The sequence below is a fragment of the Corythoichthys intestinalis genome, chromosome 14, assembly GCF_030265065.1.
Source record: "Corythoichthys intestinalis isolate RoL2023-P3 chromosome 14, ASM3026506v1, whole genome shotgun sequence".
NCBI classification, from domain to species: Eukaryota; Metazoa; Chordata; class Actinopteri; order Syngnathiformes; family Syngnathidae; genus Corythoichthys; species Corythoichthys intestinalis.
In genome coordinates, this window is record NC_080408.1 from 6,394,363 (window position 1) to 6,412,298 (window position 17,936).

At 38.9% G+C, this 17,936-nt stretch overlaps 1 protein-coding gene across 1 annotated transcript in view; it reads left to right on the plus strand.

The window, feature by feature from the left end:
- The window catches only part of pde4dip (phosphodiesterase 4D interacting protein), a 72,961-nt gene extending 60,414 nt beyond the window's left edge, over positions 1-12,547 (plus strand). Inside the window, exons 40-41 of the mRNA XM_057856566.1 lie at positions 1,414-1,468; positions 3,817-12,547. Of these exons, the coding sequence (XP_057712549.1) occupies positions 1,414-1,468; positions 3,817-3,914 (153 nt within the window). The 3' untranslated portion in view covers positions 3,915-12,547. The remainder of the gene's footprint in view (positions 1-1,413; positions 1,469-3,816) is intronic.
- Positions 12,548-17,936: the final 5,389 nt, after the last annotated feature.

The following is a 17,936-nucleotide window of genomic DNA, read 5'->3' on the forward strand; positions in this document are numbered from 1 at the left end:
TCGTTTTAGTTTGAGTATCTGCCGATCCCGATATTTCCCGATCCGATTGCTTTTTTTTTTGCTCCCGATTCAAGTCCAATCGTTCCCGATAATTTTTCCCGATCATATACATTTTGGCAATGCATTAAGAAAAAATGGAATAAAACTCGGACGAATATATACATTAAACATACAGTACATAAGTACTGTATTTGTTTATTATGACAATAAATCCTCAAGATGGCATTTACATTATTAACATTCTTTCTGTGAGAGGGATCCACGGATAAAAAGACTTGTAATTCTTAAAGGATAAATGTGACTTTGTATATTGCGACTAAATATTGCCATCTAGTGTATTTGTTGAGCTTTCAGTAAATGATACTGTAGCCATTCAACTGTTCTGCCCAAATGCACGATGGGAAGTGTAACTATGACTGTGCGTAGTGGCAGCAATTGATATATCTTCTCTGTGTTGGGAAATAACTTAGGGTGTTAAGGAAAAGATCAACCACTAGTGTTCTTCCCCATATTGCTTCCCACGATATATCTCATTGTTGAGAGAGGGATTTTAAGGCTTTAGCCAATTGAAAAGAGGCTCCAAAGACTGCCAAAATTCTCTCTACTCATTTTACGCTGCCTGTTAGCTCTATATATAGGTAAAACGGCGCCATTATCGATTGAACGCGACAATGCGTGAGTGGTCGTGCAGCTCATGCGTTAATTACATTAAATATTTTAACGTGATTAATTTAAAAAAATTTAATTTCCGCCGTTTACGCGAAAAATTTGATAGCCATGCTTTCATCCAAAACTAAAGACTCTGGATGAATGTAAGACATTTTGTCTGTAATGTTAAATACAATTAGAAAACGATTTAATTAAGAAATATTTATATATTTTAAAAAGGCATGTCCGATATTTTTTTGCCAATTCCGATACTTTGAAAATGACGTGATAGGACCCGACATCTTTAATTATAATGTTAAACTTTGTTCTATTGGCTAACAATAAACTAACAAGCTAGCTCTTATGAAAGCGCAAAACAAATAGGTGAAAACATCAAACTTGTGAATCTGTGTTTTTCGATTCTCGTAACATTATTTACTTATTAATTAGAGCAAAAAAAAATTTATTCATTTGAACATACACTACAGTGTTAGAAATACTGCATTTAATAGTTCCCACTGTCTGACCGAACAGTCATGCCCGTATCGTGATGGTACAGGATGAAAAAAAAAAAACACCGTTACATGCTTAATATATATATATATAATCTTGTTGTGACATATCCCCATGTAAAATCATCATTTGTATCAGGGCTGTCTTCCCTCTTCTCATTATCTTATCTGTGATTCCATCACTTTTTTATATCTATTTGTGGTTTACACATCCTTTTTCCTCACACCCTCTTCTACGTATGAACACCTCCAGAAGAACGAGCAGAGACTTTCCTCTCTTAGCTCCGCCTCTTCCTCCCCCTCTGCCGGTAATTGTCTTGCTAGAATAAGTAGAAGCTGTTTTTTCTTTTGAATGGCCAGCTTTCACCTTGGCGTGTTTGTTGTTTGTTATCTTGCCGACATCAGCGCTTTACCATCTTCTCGCTAACACTCTTTTATTGTATGCTGACATTTGTAAACAATTTAGAAAATACATGTTTTTGAATGTGAGAGGAAGCCTATAGTTATATTGTATTACAAGTGGCAAAGCTTGGTGTTGGACAAGCCCACCATGTTTTTTAAAAAAGAAACAAAAATGTTAATTTGACAGGAATTTTGACATTGTGACTATTATGTCATAAACGTAGAGTCTTATTTAAAAATAAAAAGGATCGGTTGTTACGTATATGTTACGGTCGGTAAACTCAGGGAGCTGTGAGTACCAGCCATACTGTATTTTTGCCTTTTGTATCTTGAAATTTCTTTTGTAACAAGAGGCAATATTTTCCCGTTTAGGCGGTTTGTAACCTGGAAATTTTGTATGTAAAGACGTTCGTAAGTAGAGGCATAGACGTCACCATCAGTTAATGAGACAACTCCAACAGACTTTGCGCCACGCGTTCCCGTCTGGGGTCGACCCAGGCAGAACTTTGTGGCTTTCACTGTGATAAACTCAAACACAGTGCGTTCAAACGCCGAATTGAGGTGGAAATAGGACGAATGTTTTAGTGCATGCAAGCAGGCAGGAGTGTCTTAAGAGTGATTTGGTCGAGGATTCAAGGTAATTATTATATTAAATAGTCATGCATGCACTTTGAAACATTGTGAAAAAAAACAGAAATGAATAGGGGAAAAAATCGTCTAACTTTAGCTTGAAATATTTGCGTAAATTGAATAATAACTGCCCGTGTTTTGCTTTTAACCAAGAATCTCGACTGCTTTACGTTCAAATCTATAGAAATTCCACGATTGAAGCATTTTTTTACAAGAATTTTCAACTTTAAAAGCTCTGTTTCGTGACGCCGCCATGTTGGATTACACAATACCGTAACTTTGGTTTGAAATATTTACGTAAGAACGATAACTGCCCATTTTTTGCTTTTAACCAAGAATCTCGACTGTTTTACGTTCAAATCTATAGAAATTCCACGATTTAACCATTTATTTACAAGAATTTTCAACTTTAAAAGCTCTTTGTTTTGTGACAGCCGCCATGTTGAATTACAAATACCATAACTTTAGCTTGAAATGTTTACATAAAATGAACGATAACTGCCTGTTTTTTTTTTTTTTTTTTTTGCTTTCGACCAAGAATCTAGACCGTTTTATGTTTGAATATATAAAAATTCCACAATTTAAGCATTTATTTGCAAGAATTTTCAACTTAAAAAGGTCTTCGTTTCATGACGGCCGCCATGTTGGATTACACAATACTTTGGCTTGAAATATTTACGTAAAATGAACGATAACTGCCCATTTTTTGCTTTTAACCTAGAATCTTGACTGTTTTCCGTTCATTTATATGGAAATTCTGCGATTTAAGCATTTATTTACAAAAATTTTCAACCTAAAATGCTTCGTGACGGCCTCCATGTTGGATTTTGTATCTCTACACATTAGTGGAATTCAACCTAAATAAGGTGTGATTGTATATAGAAAAATGAAAATTTTGCTTTTGTTGAGTAAAATTAAGATGAGGCTGCATGCTTTCCTCAAGTACTAAGTTTGTCATGTGAAAATTGATTTATTAGCTGTTGAAAACTAAATTAAACAAAATGGTATAAATTATATGTTAAATATTGCTATTGATCCTGAAAATATAGGTGAATACCTCTGCATTTGGAGATTTTTGTGCATCTAGCGTGAAATTTTAAGCATTTTATAGCCATTTTAAGTTTTGTTATACTTGTATATAAATTTTTTTTTTTTAAATAAATAAAAAATCGGGATTAGGGAATGACTTAGAACTTTTTTATGTTGCTGCTCATGTAGACTCATATACCTAAGGGAGGTGCCTGTTTTGGTTTTAAGTTGCGAGCAGTTTTGATTTTGAAAATATTAGAATTTTAAGTTTTTGAAAATAGGCCCCCTACGGATTGGCCCCAAGCCCCGTCAACTGATAGTGAAGTCTATGGTAGAGATCCAATGTATTGTCACAACCCTACTCACAACTGCATGGGAAAGCACAGCAAGTGTTTGTGTCTGGAGCACGTCACTCACGACTTATCTTCATCACACCATCTGCAATCATACAACTAACGCAAATACCAGAAAACTATTGCTTAGTGTAATCTTATTGTAACAGACATGGCACGGTTGGGTAATAAATATGTACAGTCATGCCTGTCTTGTACAATTTCATTTAAAGCTAAGCTCCTCCCCTTTCTCTCACACACAGCTGAGAAACCAGGAGGCAGTGCCAGAGAGCAGCCCGCTAATGTCGCTCGCCTGAGGACCGACGTCGCCAGGAAGCGCACCAGCCACTGCTTGCTTTAAACCAGCCTCAATGCTACCACCTGTGACCTCCTTCTCAATTCACTGCCATTGACACCGATGGACGTCTATTTGAACAGGATTTTAAATGGATTAACGTCAATCAATGGCAGTGAATGAGTTTATTAAAACAAAAAATAGCCAGGACCTCCGCTTAACCTCCTATTTTAAACTAGGCCTTAGAAAATGCACATTTTAGCACCCCAAAAACTGCAGTTTCTAAGATTCTTTGAGTGCAACTGTCACAGCGCGTGTGAACGAAGGTGTGTGAAATGTGGTTTCAGTGACAAGGTGGATGAAGCGGCTCTTCTGAGAGCCTGTGGAGGGAAAAGGTTGTTTTGTGCATGTTAAAATTGAGGTTTGCGAGCGGAGCTCTGCACACACGCACGCTACAGTACGAAAGGTTTGGGCTCACTTTGAAATTTATTGGTAATGTAACAGTCACTGAAGGTGAGGACTATTCAACAAATATTACAGGAACCTAAAATGCACTGTAACCTGAACAGTTCAACCTCATTTTGACCTTCTCGAAACTTTTAATTGTACATTGTTACATTTTTTTGACTTTTGTGATCTTAAGTGCTGTAAAATTTGCAAGAAATAAGGTTTTTATTCCACTGCCAATTTTTGTTAACTGTCAAACTGAATTCCAAATTTCATTTGGCCATGTGACCTCTGGTGGTGACCTTTGGGAACCTCATCACCCCTTAATTTAATCAACTTTTGAGTTTTATATTACAAACATCCCACAAGTTTCAAAAATAATCCTTTTGTTCGTTCATGAGTTATCTTGAACTCCAAACACAGTATTTGCAAGACTATAACCAAACCTCTGTGACCTTTGACCTCATCACCCCAAATTGAATCACCTCTTCAGTTTTATATTACAAACATCGTGCAAGTTTGAAAAATAACCTCTTTATTAATTCATGAGTTATTTTGAACTACAAGCAAACACGAAACTTAAAAGACTACAAACAAAACTCAATGACCTTTGACCTTATTATCCCAATATTGAATCACCTCCAGTTTATTACAAACATCCTGCAAGTTTGAAAAACAATATCTTTATTCATTCGTGAGTTTTTTTGAACTACAAACACCACACCAGACTACAAACAAATCTCAAACAGGACATAACAAGACTATAAACAAACCTCAGTGACCTTTGACCTCATAACCCTAAATCTACCGCTTCAGTTTCATATTACAAACATCCTGCAAATTTGAATCTCATTATTCATTCATGAGTTATCTTGAATTAAACACGACACAAGACTATAAACAAACCTCAGTGACCCTTGACCCCATCACCTCAAAATTTAATTACCTCTTCATTTTCATATTATAAACATCAGTCAAATTTGAAAAATAATCCCTATATTCATCTATGAGTTATCCTGAACTACAAACGCAATACTTACAAAACTACAAACCTCAGTGACCTTTGACCTCATCACCCCCAAATTGAATCATCTCTTCAGTTTCATATTACAAACATTCTGCAAGTTTGAAAAATAATACCCATATTCATTCATGAGTCCCATCACCTCAAAATTTAATTACCTCTTCATTTTCATATTATAAACATCAGTCAAATTTGAAAAATAATCCCTATATTCATCTATGAGTTATCCTGAACTACAAAGGCAGTACTTACAAGACTACAAACTTCTGTGAACTTTGACTCCATCACCCCAAATTGAATCACCTCTTACAGTTTCATATTACAAGTCTCCTGCAAGATGGAAAAATTATCCCTTTAGTCATTCATGCATGAGTTATCTTGACCTACAAACACAACACAAGACTCCAAACAAACCTCAATGACCTATGACCTCTTCACCCAAAGATTCAATCATCTCTTTAGTTTCATATCCAAACATCCTGCAAATTTGAAAAATAATCCCTATATTCATTCACAAGTTATCGTGAACTACAAACACAGTACTTCCAATACTACAAACATATGTGACCTTTGACCCCATCAACCCCAAATTGAATCACCTCTTACAGTTTCATATTACAAGTATCCTGCAAGATGGAAAAATTATCCCTTTAGTCATTCATGCATGAGTTATCTTGACCTACAAACACAACACAAGACTCCAAACAAACCTCAATGACCTATGACCTCTTCACCCAAAGATTGAATCATCTCTTTAGTTTCATATCCAAACATCCTGCAAATTTAAAAATAATCCCTATATTCATTCACAAGTTATCCTGAACTACAAACACAGTACTTCCAATACTACAAACCTATGTGACCTTTGACCCCATCAACCCCAAATTGAATCACCTCTTACAGTTTCATATTACAAGTATCCTGAAAGATAGAAAAATTATCCCTTTATTAATTCATGCATGAGTTATCTTGACCTACAAACACAACACAAGACTACAAACAAACCTCAATGACCTTTGACCTAATCACCCAAAGATGGAATCATCTCTTTAGTTTCATATACAAACATTCTGCAAGTTTGAAAAATAATCCCTACATTCATTCACGAGTTATCGTGAACTACAAACACAGTACTTCCAATACTACAAACCTCTGTGACCTTTGACCCCATCTCCCCCAAATTGAACCACCTCTTCAATTTCATACTACAAACATTCTGCAAGTTTGACAATAATCCATTTCTTGGTTCTTGTGTCATTTTGAGCACAAACATACATGTCGGCGATAATTATGCCATATTTACAAACTCAAATGTTATTTTTATAGTACAGATTACTCACTAGAAGTGTAACAATACATCGATCTAGATCCGTAGGTCGATTGGTTAATCCATGAACAAATTAATCGATATGCAAAACATCTTTTGTTTAAAAACAATCACTTTCATTCAAATGTCTGGAATGTTTTCGCCCCAAAAAATTGTCTAAATTGCTTAGTAGTCTTGACTTGACTTTAAACATGGCAGGGTTTTTTATATCGGAAAATATTGTATCATCATCAAATTGGTGGTATACAAATCTACAACTCCCCGGCATATATTCTTTATCCTCCAGGAAGAACGACTATATCAGAAAGACAACGTCTTTTATCATTATGTATGTTTTGTACTGCCCCCTGGTGGCCAAGGCCTAAACACCATAAAGTGCAGCACAAAGTTCACCAAAACGAGGAAAAAAATACATTGTTTTTAAATGTCAATGCTGTATACTTTTTGAAGTATTACAAAGTGCAATTTTTCTTCAAAAAATTTTTTGGGGTGTGTGTTTTGTGGCAAAGCTGAACAGATGACCTTATCCAATGCCTGTGACGGTCCCTCTTAGTTCAAATGAAAATTAATCATTCAACACAATGAATGAAATTGTCTTGGTGAGCCCAAACTTTCGAGCGGTAGTGTTCTTGTGTAGCATGTAGTCAATGGAAAGTTCACTCAAAGAAAATAATCTCAACTCACTGACATCCGCAATGTATTAATCATATAGAGCGGGGGTCGGCAACCTGCGGCTCTCTCAATCCTTTGATACAACGAGATTTAACGAAGGAGTTTGACAGCATGTCAAATGAGTGACACAAGAAGCAGGCTACACTACATATAGAATGTCACACATGGTGAACATGTGACAGAAACTATTACGCATTTTTGTTTCGTTCTTGTCTCATCAGGCATAAACTGGCATTCGTCTCTGTTTTCCGAAATTTCCGGGGGTCGCAGGAGTCCGCAACGGGTACACTTTTGCGAAATATACGATGTTTATTGATTAGACATTGGAAATAAATGAAGTTCATTGATTACAATCCCACAAGAGCAAGCAAACACACATAAAAAACAAGAACAAGTGGTAACGATGACGTTAGATCTAGTTTGTCAATCCCAGAATCTCCGCGTTACTGTTACAGCATAACAAACTGTTCTTTAACAATGAAAATCACTTACCATGACAAATGAGCGGGGAGCCAACGCTCCGGGAAAGGAACAAAGCCAAGCGACCCGTACGTAATCCTCTGGCAGACTTCGGGGGGGTTGGGGAATCTCCCGACTCTTATAGGCACGTCTGACGCGGGTGGCCACTCCTCGCCCCCACGAAAACGCACCACCCGAACTCGTGAGACCCCCACCCCCCAAGAGTATGATATTCCCCCCCAGTTGAGGCTCCCAGCGGTTAAAGTAGAATGTTTATTTAAGTTATCTCGTGAGATTCCCTCCTAACTATGGAACCCAGGCGCGTAAAAAAACAATACTATGGTGCAAAACAAGTTATCTCATGAGATTCCCTCCTAAATATGGAACAGGCGTAGTAAACAAGGAGAAGTTGTTACAATCTAGGTCACAGAGGTAATCATACATCACAAAGGCATAATGTGCTAATGTTAAGGCATCACATAATATTTTACCCCATCATTCTGCCCTTTGACTCGGATTGAATTTATCATAAGGCATAATGTGCTAATTCACTTCGGGTCACATAATATTTTCCCCATCAGTCTCGTTATGTTTTAGTCTCCCAAAACACATTTTTAGCTCGTTATCGTCTCGTTGCTACACATCACTCACATGTAACTCCGTAAATTTAATTACAAATGCATACACAAACATATATTAGCTGAAACAACTTACAGCTTTATGTGGGCCAAACCAGAGCGCCGCTATCCTTTATCCATGTCAGACATCGGAGTATGCTTCTCAGTCATAAAAGGTGACAGTCCAGCCAGACCCAACGCTGCCACCAGAGGGCAGTGTATCCTTCATCATTAAACAAAATACAATACTTTTACTTTTTGGATAGTTATTTTGTAGGGTTACTTAAAGGGTTAATTCCAATTTACGCGGAAATTCGCTTTACGTCGCCAGCTTAGGAACGGAACTCGCTCATAACCCGGGGACTACCTTTATATGTAAATATATTTAGTGCATATTTCCCATTTTTGTTCATTTTACGGAAACTAGGTCGAAACAGTGTTTAAGGTTGCCGACCCCTGATAAAGAGGAATGTCCATTTTCACGGATTATTACATTTTCCGCATCCATCGACACCAGCAAACGTCTCTGTTTTGTCACCAGCCTCTTTAAGGTCCTTCATTTGGCCAAATAGCATTTCTAACACGCACGTATGCTGAGGTTGAAGTGCGGCGAGCATGTGCAATAACGCTTGAATGAACACACTGGAGTGCCGCATGATCATGATTGTTAAAAAAACGGAAACAATCACGTCACAGGATTGCCATGACTTGCCAAAGTTTGAACTTTAACTTGCCTTAACCATGTGAATGAGGATTTTGCCTATCGGAAGGGCTTTTAGAACCACACGGAGCTGCTTTGGTTTGTTCTAAATCGTGCAGTTCATTTCAGTTTTGGACCAAAACGATATTAAAAGAAAAGCGGATTTTCTGATTTTTCTCTAAAAGGCCTCAAGCCATTCATTTTGTGTTTCTATTTCATTAGCATTCTCATGGCTCACGGTCATGTTATAGACGACGCAAACTTTGGCAGGCTATCGGCGGGATCATTTTTTTCTTTTGCTTGTATATGTGCCATCCGTGCTGTAAATAACCTGCTTTTTTTAATGTGAGAGTGAGCTTGAACACAAACGTTTGTGCAAATTTTGACCTCTGTGAAGTTGGCACCCTGTCAGACGCACATTTATAGAAAAATGATGTCAATCGTTTCAGCTGCTATCTTTTTGAGATATTAACGATTCTTTTATACGTCAATCTGAAGTCAACCAGCCCCCCCATTTTGATTAAAAATGGTGTCAACCGTTTGTGCTACATTTGTACTTTAAAATTGTTGTTTGTGCTATCGTTTTTGAGATACAGATATTGGAGTGGTGATGTCACAAAGCGCCTCATTTATTGCAAAATGGAGCATTAATGGTGCCATTTGTTTGTGCTGCTATTGTTATATAGATATTGAGATATTGGAGTGATGATGTCAGCTTTTCCGTATCCAACTCCTATGGCTGACGGAGCGTACCAACTCTCTCAATAACAAAGGGGTGTCCCAACAAATAGCACAAACAAATGGCACCCCTTCAGGTGAGAAGCTCGGTCATTCGGGAGGGGACTCGGTGTGAAGCCGCTACTCCTACGTGTTGGGATGAGCCAGCTAAGGTGGCTCGGGCATCTGTTTCGGATGCCTCCCTGGAGAGGTGTTCCGGGGATGTTGGCGGGAGGCCCCGGGGACGACCCATGAGATGCTGGAGAGACTATGTCTCTCGACTGGCCTGGGAATGCCTTGGAATCCTGCCAGAGGAGCTGGTTGAAGTGGCTGGGGAAAGGGATGTTTGGGCCTTCCTGCTAAAGCTGCCTCTCCCATGATCTGACCATGGATGGCTGGATGGATGGAAAAACGCTGGATGGATGGATGTTTAATGGAAGCATGGTTGAATGAAAAAACGCTGAATGATGGATGGATGGATTGGGTTGGGTTGATGGATGGATGGATGTTTAATGGAAAAATTGTTGAATGGAAAGACGGGTGGATGGATGGAAGCGTGGTTAGTTTGAAAAAGGATGGATGGCTAGCTGGCTGGCTGGAAGGATGAAAGCATGGTTGAATGGAAAAATGGATGGATGGATGGATGGATGGATGGATGGATGGATGGATGATAGGGTGGGGTTGGATTGATGGATGTTTAATAGAAAATTGTTAAATGCAAAGATGATGGATGGATGGAAGCAAGGTTGAATGGAAAAACGATGGATGGATGGATGGATGGATGTTTAATGGGAGAATTGTTGAATGGAAAGACGATGGATGGATGGTTGAATGGAAAAACACTGGATGGATGGATGGAAGCATGGTTGAATGGAAAAACGGATGGATGGAAGCATGGTTAATTTGAAAAATGGATGATGGATGGATGGATGGATGGATGAAAGCATGGTTGAATAGAAAAATGGATGGGTGGATGATAGGGTGGGGTTGGATTGATGGATGGATGTTTAATAGAAAATTGTTAAATGCAAAGATGATGGGTGGATGGATGGAAGCAAGGTTGAATGGAAAAATGATGGATGGATGGATGGATGGATGGATGGATGGATGGATGGATGGATGGATGGATGGATGGATGGATGTATAATGGGAGAATTGTTGAATGGAAAGACGGGATGGATGGATGTTTAATAGAAAATTGGTAAATGCAAAGATGGATGGATGGATGGATGATGTTTAATGGGAGAATTGTTGAATGGAAAGACTGGATGGATGGATGGATGGATGGATGGATGGATGGATGGATGGATGGATGGATGGATGGATGGATGGATGGATGGATGGATGGATGGATGGAAAGACTGGATGGATGGATGGATGGATGGATGGATGGATGGAAAAACGCTGGATGGATGGATGGATGGATGGAAGCATGGTTGAATGGAAAAATGAATGGATGGATTGGGTGGGGTTGCATTGATGATGGATAATGAAATAATTGTTTAATGGATGGAAGCATGGTTAATTGGAAAAACAATGGTTGAATGGGAAAAATGATGGATGGATTGATTGGGTGGGGTTGGATTGATGATGGATTTTTAATGGAAGACGGATGATGGAAGCATGGTTAATTGGAAAAACAGGATGGATGGATGGATGGTTAATTGGAAAAACAGGATGGATGGATGGTTGAATGGATGGTTGAATGGAAAAATGATGGATGGATGAAAAATGGGGTTAGGGTGGGTGGATGGATAGATGTATGTTTAATGAAAGCATGGTTAGATGGCAAAACGATGAATGGGGGCTTGAGATATTCCTTCAATCCAATCCTTCATTCACTGCAAAATGGAAATGAAGGGGTGCCACTCGTTTGTGCTACATTTGCACTAGTTGTTGGGACACCCCTCTGTTATTGACAGAGTTGGTACACTCCGTCAACTGTGACGGAGGGGCTGTGATTGACGTCATCGCTCTAAATGAATACTGCAATATCTATAAAACAATATCAGCACAAACGAATGGCACAATTTCAGGTCCATTTTGCAATAAATGGGGTTGCGTGACATCACTCGAATATCTTAAGATCTCAAAAACAATAGCGGCCCATTTTCAATGATTTTTAATCAAAATATGGGGCTGGTTGACCTCAGGTTGACATATAAAAGAATTGTAAATATCTTAAAAATGATAGCAGCACAAATGATTGACATTTTTATATAAATTTGATTCTAATGGGGTGGGGGCAACTTCACTGAGGTCAAATTTTGGGGTAGCTGTGCAATATCCGGGGAATCGATGTTAAACATCATTGTATTTCAAGTGTTATGCATTATTTATACGCAGTTTTGTGTGTGAGAAATCACTTTGCTTTTATGATGCTACTGAATGCAATATTGTACACTCAATGTTCAAAAATTCGGACCTCCATTTAAAAGATTTTTGGGGGAAATTGGGAGTACCAGGGAGGCGGGGGGGAAAAAAGCCTTCTGTTGTTCAAGAAGGGCTCCAAAGCAACGTGAACAATCTTGTTGAGGTGCAGATATACTGTAAATAATGTAGTTGCTACTGAAACGGTGCTGCTTTTGATGTTGCTGAACAGAAGCTTACGAGTTTTGCAAGCAAACATAGGATTCTGATGACACTTGTTTGTTGTGTTGCCAAAAATTATGTATCCATATTTTCTGGGAAATGAAACAATAAAATGTTGAGGGCAAAAAAAAAAAAAAAATGTGTGTGTGTGCAATTTGTTTTTAAAGAGCCATATAGACCCTACCCACCGACGTCACAAAATCACGTGCCCACTGTATGGTTCCGCCCCCTTGTCCGTCATTTTGTCACTATTATCAATGGTCTCAATTGATCGAGCAATTTATAATGCATTTCATGGAAGACCCGGTGCTTTCGGATGCCGTAAACTCACTTGATGCGTTGCATAAAAGGCGTTATGTGGAAAAGCTTCAGTTTATCCATTCGCCAGATCCATATTTGATGCCTAAATCGATGTTTTTCGACCCGCTGTCTCCGCCGTATTTGCCTGACATCTGCTAGCTACCCTGAACTGTACAATTATCTTGTCCACACAAAATCAGCCTATTCTCACGAAAGTTTGAAAAACTTTAAGAGCTTGGAGGCTTATAAATACTTCGTTGCTGGTTGGGTGAAACAGGTCCTCGTCCACGAAAATTCGGCAGGAATCTATCTTGTGCTTGGAAAGGTGAGTTACGAAATTTTCAATTCAAAATCTTTTGTTATTGCTAACATCCACTGTCAAGTCTAATGTATTTCATGTCGTTTGTCAATGGAGTTAGGGCTTTTAATGTTTATATGGTTTAGCGATAGCACTCTCACTACATACATACGTGTATGTTGTCGGCGATTAGCCTAGCAATGATCTTAATTGTGGTTGTCAGCCCAAAACCCTCTAAATATATATTAAATGCATCTTACCAGATATAAAATGACTACTACATAATCTGTGGTAATCGTTTGGAGCCCAGTTTTCTTGTCGAATTGCAGCAGCCCATCTCGCTCTCTTCTCTCCGGGTCTCTCGGAATCCGGTAGAACTTCAGGTCTCTCCGTCTTCTCCGTCTATCTTCTCTGTTATTGCAACCGACCGCCAAACACGCCTTCACCATTTAGATTATTAATGTTAATGAGCAGAAAAACACGTCGTAAATAGGAGGAATGTACGTAGCCGTAACAGGTAAACATGATGTGTTGACGGACAATTGGGCGGCACCAGTCAGGAGGAAGGAGTTGTGACGTCACGTGGGTAGGGTCTATAGAGCCTGATTTAGTAACAATGAAAAAACTTGCGATTGTATCTTTACTGTAGTACGGAGCCCCTCAGGGGACATGGAAGAAGAAAAAAAAATTCACTTCTATTTAAATAACCCAAAATAAACAGGAAATGGCGCAAAATCAACAGGAAGTGATGGGAAATGCCCCACAATGAACTAGAGATGTCCCGATCACGTCATTTTCAATGTATCGGAATCTGCAAAAAAACATCGGACATGCCTTTTTTAAATATATATATATTTTTTAATTAAATCGTTTTCTAATTGTATTTAACGTTACAGACATATGTTACACTCATCCTGAGTCTTTAGGCTTAAGGTAGGGTTATCAAATTTATCCCGATAATGGCGGTAATTAATTTTTTAAAAAATGTATCATGTTAAAATATTTAACGCAATTAATGCATGCACTGCACGACCCACTCACGCATTGTCGCGCTCAATCTGTAATGGCGTCCTTTTACCTATATCGAGAGATAAAAGGCAGCGTAAAATGAGTAGAGTGAATTTTGGCAGCCTTTGGAGCCTTTTCTTAATTGGCTAAAAACTTACAATCCCTCTCCCTACGATTAGAAATATCGTGGGAAGCAATGTGGGGAAGCACGGTAGAAATTGATCATTTTCCATACACCTTATGTTATTTCCCAACGCAGATATATCCATTGGTAGCACTACGCACAGTCATGGTTCCACTTCCCATCATGCATTTGGGCATGGCCACAGTATCATTTACTGAAAGCTCAACAAATACACTAGATGGCAATATTTAGTCACAATATACAAAGTCACATTTGTCCTTTAAGAATTACAAGTCTTTCTATCCGTGGATCCCTCTCACAGAAAGAATGTTAATAATGTAAATGCCATCTTGAGGATTTATTGTCATAATAAACAAATACAGTACTTATGTACTGTATGTTTAATGTATATATTCGTCCGAGTTTTATTCCATTTTTTCTTAATGCATTGCCAAAATGTTTATGATCGGGAAAAATTATCGGGAATGATTGGAATTGAATCGGGAGCACAAAAAAAAAGCAATCTGATCGGGAAATATCGGGATCGGCAGATACTCAAACTAAAACGATCGGGATCGGATTGGGAGCAAAAAAAACATGATCGGAACAACCCTACAATGAACTCATCGTCTGGCATTGGTTGTCACTGACGACCATAGATATCCAATTCGTTTGAACTGGGAGGGTGGGAGCGAATGAAGGAATGTTTCCTCCCACTTCAAACGGATTGGACATCTAGCGATAAACTCAATTCAATTCACAGCAGAAGAATGAAAACGGTTCATTTTTCCGTTCATGACTTGTGTAGTAAAATGCAGTGGTGGATGAAGTACTTTTTTACTCAAGTAAAAGTACAGATATCAATCAATCAATCAAATTTATTTATATAGCCCTTTACAAAACCCGAAAGGCCCTCAAAGTGCTTTACAACAAAACATGGCTCAAGATAAATAAAAGGCAGGAAAATATTCTACTGTATATGAAAATCTCTATCACTCCATGATGTCTGCGATTTCTGCATAGCGACCCTTGTTATATTACCATGTTTCACCCATAAAATCCAGCTGTGGCCATTCACAGCTGTGGTCTTGACACTCATTGATACAGGCTACATGGAGTTTTTGGATCGAAACAAGGTAAAGATCGCGATAATATCTCATTAAAGTCATGGCATCTTTAATTCTGCTCTCTCGTGTTCTCGCTTCCAGTTAGGGTTTCGCAGTTTATTATTATTATTTTTTAAATGCCTTCCAGTTCAAAATTTTTCTTCCCCCAGAAATTTGAGATTTTAAGCTTTCCAATGATGTACAGTATCACACATGCATTTTGGACAATTTTGAAAGTTGGCCAAATTGGGGGTCTCAGAGCAGAACTTCAAGTCACCTGAGTGTTTTCCGGCATATACAGTGCCTTGCGAAAGTATTCGGCCCCCTTGAACCTTGCAACCTTTCGCCACATTTCAGGCTTCAAACATAAAGATATGAAATTTAATTTTTTTGTCAATAATCAACAACAAGTGGGACACAATCGTGAAGTGGAACAACATTTATTGGATAATTTAAACTTTTTTAACAAATAAAAAACTGAAAAGTGGGGCGTGCAATATTATTCGGCCCCTTTACTTTCAGTGCAGCAAACTCACTCCAGAAGTTCAGTGAGGATCTCTGAATGATCCAATGTTGTCCTAAATGACCGATGATGATAAACAGAATCCACCTGTGTGTAATCAAGTCTCCGTATAAATGCACCTGCTCTGTGATAGTCTCAGGGTTCTGTTTAAAGTGCAGAGAGCATTATGAAAACCAAGGAACACACCGGGCAGGTCCGAGATACTGTTGTGGAGAAGTTTAAAGCCGGATTTGGATACAAAAAGATTTCCCAAGCTTTAAACATCTCAAGGAGCACTGTGCAAGCCATCATGTTGAAATGGAAGGAGCATCAGACCACTGCAAATCTACCAAGACCCGGCCGTCCTTCCAAACTTTCTTCTCAAACAAGGAGAAAACTGATCAGAGATGCAGCCAAGAGGCCCATGATCACTCTGGATGAACTGCAGAGATCTACAGCTGAGGTGGGAGAGTCTGTCCATAGGACAACAATCAGTCGTACACTGCACAAATCTGGCCTTTATGGAAGAGTGGCAAGAAGAAAGCCATTTTACATCGTTTTACATTGTGGCCAAAATTGAACTTTTTGGCCACAATGTAAAACGATATGTTTGGCGTAAAAGCAACACAGCTCATCACCCTGAACACACCATCCCCACTGTCAAACATGGTGGTGGCAGCATCATGGTTTGGGCCTGCTTTTCTTCAGCATGGTTAAAATTGACGGGAAGATGGATGCAGCCAAATACAGGAACATTCTGGAAGAAAACCTGTTGGTATCTGCACAAGACCTGAGACTGGGACGGAGATTTACCTTCCAACAGGACAATGATCCAAAACATAAAGCCAAATCTACAATGGAATGGTTCAAAAATAAACGTATCCAGGTGTTAGAATGGCCAAGTCAAAGTCCAGACCTGAATCCAATCGAGAATCTGTGGAAAGAGCTGAAGACTGCTGTTCACAAACACTCTCCATCCAACCTCACTGAGCTCGAGCTGTTTTGCAAGGAAGAATGGGCAAGAATGTCAGTCTCTCGATGTGCAAAACTGATAGAAACATACCCCAAGCGACTTGCAGCTGTAATTGGAGCAAAAGGTGGCACTACAAAGTATTAACGCAAGGGGGCCGAATAATATTGCACGCCCTACTTTTCAGTTTTTTATTTGTTAAAAAAGTTGAAATTATCCAATAAATTTTGTTCCACTTCACGACTGTGTCCCACTTGTTGTTGATTCTTGACAAAAAAATTAAAATTTTATATCTTTATGTTTGAAGCCTGAAATGTGGCGAAAGGTTGCAAGGTTCAAGGGGGCCAAATACTTTTGCAAGGCACTGTATACAGTGGGGCAAATAAGTATTTAGTCAACCACTAATTGTGCAAGTTCTCCCACTTGAAAATATTAGAGAGGCCTGTAATTGTCAACATGGGTAAACCTCAACAATGAGAGACAGAATGTGGAAAAAAAAAAAAACAGAAAATCACATTGTTTGATTTTTAAAGAATTTATTTGCAAATCATGGTGGAAAATAAGTATTTGGTCTATGCCAAAAGTTCATCTCAATACTTTGTTATGTCAGACGTTTTCTGTAACTCTTCACAAGCTTTTCACACACTTTCGCTGGTATTTTGTCCCATTCCTCCATGCAGATCTCCTCTTGAGCAGTGATGTTTTTGGGGCTGTCGTTGGGCAACACAGACTTTCAACTCCCTCCTCACTCCGTGGCGTCAAAATGATAACAAGAACGGGGAGCAAAAATCCCAGAACCACACGGGGGGACCTAGTGAATGACCTACAGAGAGCTGGGACCACAGTAACAAAGGCTACTATCAGTAACACAATACGCCACCAGGGACTCAAATCCTGCACTGTAAGACGTGTCCCCCTGCTGAAGAAAGTACACGTCCAGGCCCGTCTGCGGGTCGCTAGAGCGCATTTGGATGATCCAGAAGAGGACTGGGAGAATGTGTTATGGTCAGATGAAACCAAAATAGAACTTTTTGGTACAAACACAGGTTCTCTTGTTTGGAGGAAAAAGAATACTGAATTGCACCATACCCACTGTGAAGCATGGGGTTCGAAACATCATGCTTTGGGGCTGTTTTTCTGCAAAGGGGCCAGGACAACTGATCTGTGTAAAGGAAAGAATGAATGGGGCCATGTATCTCCAGGTCTCAACCCCATAGAAAATCTG